At 38.3% G+C, this 7,519-nt stretch overlaps 1 protein-coding gene across 1 annotated transcript; it reads right to left on the reverse strand.

Moving 5' to 3' along the window:
- Positions 1-2,317: 2,317 nt before the first annotated feature.
- Positions 2,318-3,922, reverse strand: LOC117212104. Its single transcript, XM_033456612.1, has 4 exons — positions 3,504-3,922; positions 2,735-2,928; positions 2,548-2,658; positions 2,318-2,470 (listed from the first exon to the last, which is right to left on the reverse strand). The coding sequence occupies exons 1-4, from the start codon at positions 3,669-3,671 to the stop codon at positions 2,332-2,334; spliced, it is 612 nt and encodes a 203-aa protein (XP_033312503.1). The 5' UTR covers positions 3,672-3,922; the 3' UTR covers positions 2,318-2,331.
- Positions 3,923-7,519: the final 3,597 nt, after the last annotated feature.

A 7,519-nucleotide genomic window follows, 5' to 3' on the forward strand; every position in this document is an offset into this window, starting at 1 on the left:
ATTAAATAATCTACTATAGGGATATACAGTGTATCCTCGCACAACATGGTCGCCCTAAAGAGCGATTCTACGTGCAAGAATAAGTCGAAAATGTAGAATAAAATTTTTTATTTGAGCCTTCGTTTTTGGGAGAATCTAGTTTGAAAATTTATCGAATATATTTCAACTTATCTGTTATTCAAATCCTTTTGCAGAATAATTGAACAATTAATAATATCATAATTTTATGTGAAATAGAGCAATCAAATGACGTAATCGTTTAATTTGTAATTTGTAGAATTCGCTTGCAAAGTTACATTTGTTTCGTTACTAAACGCATTAATATTCTTAATTAGTAACTTCGAAAACGTCATTTGTAAAATTCCACTATTCGTATTAATTGAGAAGAAAAAAGCCCTGATTATCTTTACAGCAGATGTTCAAGATGACCACTTTGGATTTCTAGCATGGCCATGGACGTCTTGTTATTGTGTAACTATTCACGGAAGGGAGATATGGTTTCTTGGAGCTGTCGATAGCGACGTCTGCAAGCTGGAAAATTAGGTCGCGTAGCGGTGGAAAGAAGCCCGTCGGGACTCGTTTCGAAGTTCCACACGACGAGAAGACAGTGGAACACTTTAAGGAGGAACTTGAGAAAAATTAGCACTCGCCAAGACAGCGAAAAATTAGTCAGTCCTTGTGCCATGAATTTCGAAGGGATCAACGTCCCTAGTCCGCCATTAGCGGCGTATGATATAAAAGAGAATCGATGTACACACAGGGAACGTTAATATTGTCGACTGGAATAGGAGTATAAGACGAAATTACGTTGACGAGAATTTTAAAAGAGAACTTCGACGTTCTGAGAAACTTGTCCGCCGCGCCATGCTGTTTCTTCTTCCATCACTTCCAAGCAAAAGGAAAGCGACATTATTTTTAAAGTCATTGCGAATAACATCAAAACGCATTTGCGATCATTTTTACATGTACGTCTTCCTGAATACCGATCCTTGTCAATTGTTTTCCAAAACGTATATATCGTCAGTTGTGTCTACTGAATCACAGGACACACGCGTAATATCATTGAATGTATCGGCTAAATCACGTAGCACGCACATGGCGTATTGCCTTCAAGGACCACGTACGTATTACGCGGTTGAGCGCGTTGAAATAATCGAAACAAGCTATTCAGTCCCAAAGCTCGAATAAAAATCTGCCTCCATAAATTCATATCAAAATTACGATTTTTTCAATCGTAGTCGTCTTAGAGATATTCAAATGCGACTCCAACTTCCAACGAGACACGAACGAAAGAATTGAGAAAAGTGTAAGAAATACAAATCGGAGCATAACAGCGAAATTGTGGCGTGAACGCGGTAATAATCGCCGTCAGTCGCGTTTCCAGCGTCGCAATGATTCTTGTCAGAAACAGCTGGAGCACGACACGTGCGTCGCGACGCGTTGTCGCGGCCGCTTAAAGGGGGCTCATGCCACGAGGATCAGTCGAGTACAGACCGAATCCGTATTAATCAGTTCACCGGTCGAGCCGCCGCTGATTTACGCGACGTGTGTGCCTCAAGGGCTTGCAGCGTCTGCCCGACGGACCAAACCGAACTTCGTCGATGACAGCGTAGGGATGTAGGTGTATTCGGATAATTTGGTCTCTCGATCGGTTGGCTGAATGTCTTGCAGCCTTTCTACGTCCATCGGGAAGCGAACAAAGCGATTTTGCTTACGACCAACTCGAAAATGCTGACTCTGGCGCGATTTGCCTAGAACTCGTCCCTTCGATTTGATTTTGCTTTTCCGACGATTTCATGGGATACAGAATGGTCTTGGTTATCACGAATATACTATTGTAAGACAGGATTGATTTACGTCTAATTTTACTTTCGATTTTCCTGTCAACTTCGCGGGAAATAGGAAACATCGAGTTCTTTATGATTTAGCCAGATCTTTCTGCTTTCCCAGCGATTCCAAGGAAAACGTTCCGAAAACTCATTGTGGTCGATCTAACTCCAGTTTCTGCTACTTTCAAAAGGAACAGAATATATCGTACTTTTAGTTGTTGAATTTGATTCAATCTCTTTAATTTCTTGGCAATTTCGTAAAAGATAGAATGGTAGGTGCGTCTTGTAATTACATCAGATTTAATCGCTTTGTCATTTTCGATATTTCCAGGCGAAGAACGATAATTCGAACTTCTTGCGATTGAGTTAAATTTAATATATTCGTATTGAGACGCGAGCAAAATGCTTTCGTGCGTTGGTTTTCAGCTGAAACCTGATGAATCGTTGGATTTGGAAGGTGTCTTTAATTTAGGAAAATTTGTCGAGTAAAAAAAGTTTATTATTAACCTAGATCGTCGGAGTACAAGTTAAAGAGTAACAGCTTCAAGAGAGAAAATGGACAAGGATAAATAACATCACATGGCATCTTTGTTCTGTAAGCAACGTCGTAGGAATCCACTTCCTTCACACGTTCAACGTTGCTGAAAAGAAGGAGGAACGTATATTTTGGTAAATTTTAACAAAGCTTATTTCGTACAACATTTTATCCAAACTGTACCTTAATATCAATCGAATAACGTCTTCCACAAATGACACTCCTCGTGGACTCAACAGCGTTTTTGCCTCGCAGATCGTCCTGAGAATGCACTGTTTTCCTGGTAGGTTCCGACTGAAACAAGTTGCTCTGGTACTTCAAAATGAAAACAAAGGACGCGCCATCGAATGCGAATGTATGCAAAACACACCTGTTCAACGCTGTCTCAAAAGTAGCGTACAATTCGCGACGATGACGTCGTTTCACCATCCACGGCCTCTTCTTGTGATATTTTTTCCGGAAATTCTCTTGCTGCGGTATCGGCCAAATTACATCGAACTCGAAATCGAGATTCCAGTTGCTGGGTAGTTTAATTTGAATCGGTTGCAATATGGACAACGTCAGCTAAACGATAAGAAAATAAATACACTTAGTACAATATACTGAATAGTTGGTATAGTTGAATGTTTGTTGTATAATATAATTGATGATCCTTCTCCAGGATCGAATGATATTACGCTTTAAAACACAAAATCTAAATTACTAATTATTAGGTAATACATTGATGTATAAATTAGACAAGCGTACATTTTTTACTTTCATACTTCTTACCAACACTTCCTAATCAAGCAAACGTAAATAAAGTCAATTTTCTCGCCATGAAGTCGATATTTAAATACCGAGTTGTTATAAGGAAATAATAAAATGCTTGCCAAGTTGAAAGAGTAAAGTTCGTAAGTGTGCGGTAATTTATAAACAGGGATTTATATCGTTTCTATGATCTTCGTTTCAAGAATAAATCACGAACGATCTGTAAAAGTGACCACTTCACCATTCTTTCATACTCCGTCGAGAAAGATATATTTTCCACCAGAGGTCCATGTAGTCGAAGGGACTCATTTCGTATTCCGTAGCAAACGCGCTCCTTGACCAGCCCCGCAATGACATTGAATGACCGAAACGAAATAGCCAATACTTACCACAAATGTGCTGCCCATTGGAAAAGTGAGTCGCCTTCGTCTGGACAGAATCTCCGATGATCTTTGATCGGGGATGCTGATGTCAGTGTGATTACGGTGACACACGTGGTCCCCGAGGACCAGCTCGAGGATCCTAGCGAGAATCAGCACCAGCCACGGGGCCCTCATTTCTTCGAATCACGGGCTGAAATCAGCGTTTCACGGTGGTGGACGAGCTCTCAGACCTCTCCCAGGAGGAACAGGAGGAGCAAGTTTCTCAGAAAAGCCAGCAACATCCTTCACGGTTACGTCGACCTGCGTACGCGTCGCCCGACTATTGCTTCGCCACGCTGCGAATACGCCTCGCGCTGACTACATTTGTTTGAAGTTCCAGTTAGCAGATTTAGTTCGTTGTCCCTTGTTACGCGATTCCGGTTTGTCTTTGCCGTGAATTTTTTCCAGCTTCTCGATCGTCGTATAGATCGGTTCATTTCAATGTAGCGAATAACAAGATTTTGAAGTTGCGTAAAAATAATTCGTCGACTCCTTTTACTCCTTTCCTTTCGCTTCAGGATGAATATCAGCAAAATATAAAATCAACATCACCATCTTCGTATATATCGTAAAGCTAATTATAATTATAACTGTGTTAAAATTATAGATTCATAGATTTCAATCTTATTCTCATTTCAGCAAACAAAAGAAACTTCTTATATTTTAAGAAAACGTTTATAACATAGAATTAAAATGAGAGACTTTTTCCTATTTCATTCAAACTTGAGATATTTTTCAGCGCTATAAAATTACAATTAGATCGAAAATAATTGGAAACGGGGGTTAAATGTAAAATATTACAAAGTACTCTTTTAGGAGATTCGTATATTTCGTAGACGATATATACATTTCGTAATAAGGAACTCTGTTACCTAAGATGTGTGCGATTAACGTAAAACATCCGAACAAGTCCTGTTCGTAGCCGCAAAACAGTCGATCTCCTCGGTCCACGACGCGACGCAGAGCCGAGGAGCACCTAATTTATGGCACCCTCAAGTATTTGTCGCTTTGTCACACAGTGTGTAAGAGGAAACGAACGACCCTTCAGAATACTTGGAAAGCTTCACACTTTCTTACAGTATCTTCCTTCTTCTTTGTTCCTATAATTTATAATAATAGAACGTATATAACATTACCGAGTATTATTAATATTAATTATTACTTATTCAAACACCGAGAGGATGTACTGAATTGTATAACAACCGTGGTTACCATGTTATTGTTATAATAACAAGATTATCCAGGCATAATCAACAATGGAAACAATATAGCTGGCTCATGCATCCAATATAGTCAAGTAATTTACAGGAGCGGAACGTTCGTTCATAATTACAACCTCTCGCATAAAAGACGTTGACCCGTTTGGGCATCGGCCATTCATTTATTCGCGGAAATATTGGTTGGCTGTAATTTCGGAGATTCCCCTTGCTCGTTTAAAATGCAGCGACTCGTCTAATTAGGGGTCACTGGATAGACAGAAGGCGGGAAAATCAGATCGTCTCGGACGTCGGATAAATCACTCGTCGTGGAATTCTCCGGTGGGAGGAAAAAAGAGAAAGGGGGAATAGAGACGAGAGGGCCCGAAAGTGAAATTACCTCATAAACGGAAACCATGGGAAGTGATCAGGGTATCTTGGAGATTGAGTAAAGCGAAAACGTCGTCGTTGAATATATTTTCGGAGATTTGCGAAATTTCGGAATAGCCTGATCTAGCACGACACGGGCTATGGGGGTGGAGATCCACCTACCCCTTAGGGAATTCTTCGCAACAGTCGAGAATGTCAATTTGAAATTCTTCCGCGGTGAACTGGAAAACGCGGCAGCTGGCTATGGATGGAAAACTGCCTTATGATACTGCGAACGTTTGATTCGCTTAAACTATACGTAAAGTATACTTTAGCTATTTCGGCGGACAAATTTCTACAGTAATGGAACGCACTTTAGGGAAAATACAGTAAAATCGATCAAGGGTTCGATGGAAAAATGACATGAGGAAGATCGGCATAGCAATCGAGTGACTGGGTGAAACCGGATACTATTGTTTTTCTAAGATAATAGCTATGGATACGCGTCCAATTTATGGCCACAGATTCTAGCTGATCCTTTGATCTCACGAGAAGGCCTGTAAGCCGAAACACTCGCTAGTTTTTCTTCGATGGTAGTTCATAAATTTCCAATGAAAATGTACCAGCATTGTTTTATACACCGTAGTCGTCTTTTACTGATTTAAGAGCTTCGTTAACGATCATTCTTAAATTTGTTCACTTCGAAAGTTAAATGACAAAGACTTAAAAATCTTTTGTCCCAATTGTAAATTATTCTACTACTACTACTATTCAAATATGTATACACAGAAACATTTTATTTAATTTAATGTATTAGGTCGTCCGAAAAGTTTCTTTCGTTTTATAAGGAAATAATGGATACACAACATCTTCCGTTTTATATTATTTTATCGAATTACGTATGATCCATTTTGTTCTATCAAACTAAAGATCACAACGTTTGACAGATTAGATTTCATGTTTGTATAAAGATGCGTTGTTGTAAAACACGTGTCTGTAAAAGAAAGATACTTTCCGGACAACCTAATACAAAAATTGGTATGCTTTGGGTGTGATACACACATACGTACGTACAGTGGGTTAAACATACATATTAATCAACTGGTTATTCAACACCATTAAAAGCACACGCGCAATTAATCAAATTTCTGTGGATCTTGTTGGTCGTTTTGCGAGATCGCTAAACAACGATGTACCGACAAGATCTGTGAAAATCGGTTTCTTTTAATAAATCAACTTTAAACTTTTGCATTTTGGCATTTTTCGCATATATAATGTATCATATTGTGAGCCATAGCAGTAAAAGGGTTAATGATGCGTGATGGGAACGTAAGCCTCGGTTACCGTTCTCAAAGGATGAGAATTGCGTTACGGCGAATGTGTGCGCGTGCAAACACACAGCGCTTGAGGTCGAACGCGAGATACGCGTACATGTAAGCAAAATACCGAAACCATGCACCAGCCCTCAATCCCCGGAAGGATACGCGCTCGAGCACACGGCACGGTATTATTCCAGCTTACGCGCGGTGTTGTCGTAGGACTAATGAATCCGCCGATAACCGTTTACTCAATGAATACCCACGACTCGTATCGTCTTCGGCGACTTACCGTATTAATTATCGGCGTTTTGTGGTTCGATGTTCGAAAAGAACTTGAGTAGCTTTGTTGTAGTTAGATGTAAGTATCCGTTTTCACCAAACGAAGACCATAGAGAAAGAAATTAAATTATAATTCCTATTTTTTTTTATAAAGCAATAATTTTAAGATTCAGTACAGTCATTCGATGATAAACATGTAAAATATTTGAACATGTAAAAAATTTGAAAATATTCGGAAATATTTTATATACACATATCCGTATTTTTCATTGACTTCAAAATTGTAAAAATACTCATCGTAATGTTAATATATCGTATGTGTTAATAATCATGTGTTTAGCTTTTACTAAATTTTATTATTTTAATTATATAATATAATTAAATAATAAATACTATAATTAAATTATATAATAAATTATATAACATAATAAAGAGAACAAATTATCGGCTATTTCATCGTTTAAGTCTTAACGCTAGAACTACCACGCCAGTCAAAATGACTGATTTGACAACTTTATTTTAAAATTCCTACTTCATGTTATATTTTTTCTCCGCAATGATGTAATAACTTTTGCAGGGATAGCTAAAGATATTAAAATAAAAAAATTTTATTTTGTTTTATTCATTTAGAATGAAAGTGATTTTGTTACTTATACCAGTAACAGTCAAATTGATTGGTCATTCTGCAGAGCATAGTCGTTGGAGTAAAACCTGATTTCTCGTTTCATAAAGCAATATTTTACAAGCCTTGAAAGTGTAAACGATTGTAAACAAGAATATTATTTCAAAAAGGCTTGTGACACAAGAACGGTGCAACGTA

Source organism: Bombus bifarius, unplaced genomic scaffold (assembly GCF_011952205.1).
Source record: "Bombus bifarius isolate JDL3187 unplaced genomic scaffold, Bbif_JDL3187 scf7180000008274, whole genome shotgun sequence".
Taxonomy (NCBI): domain Eukaryota; kingdom Metazoa; phylum Arthropoda; class Insecta; order Hymenoptera; family Apidae; genus Bombus; species Bombus bifarius.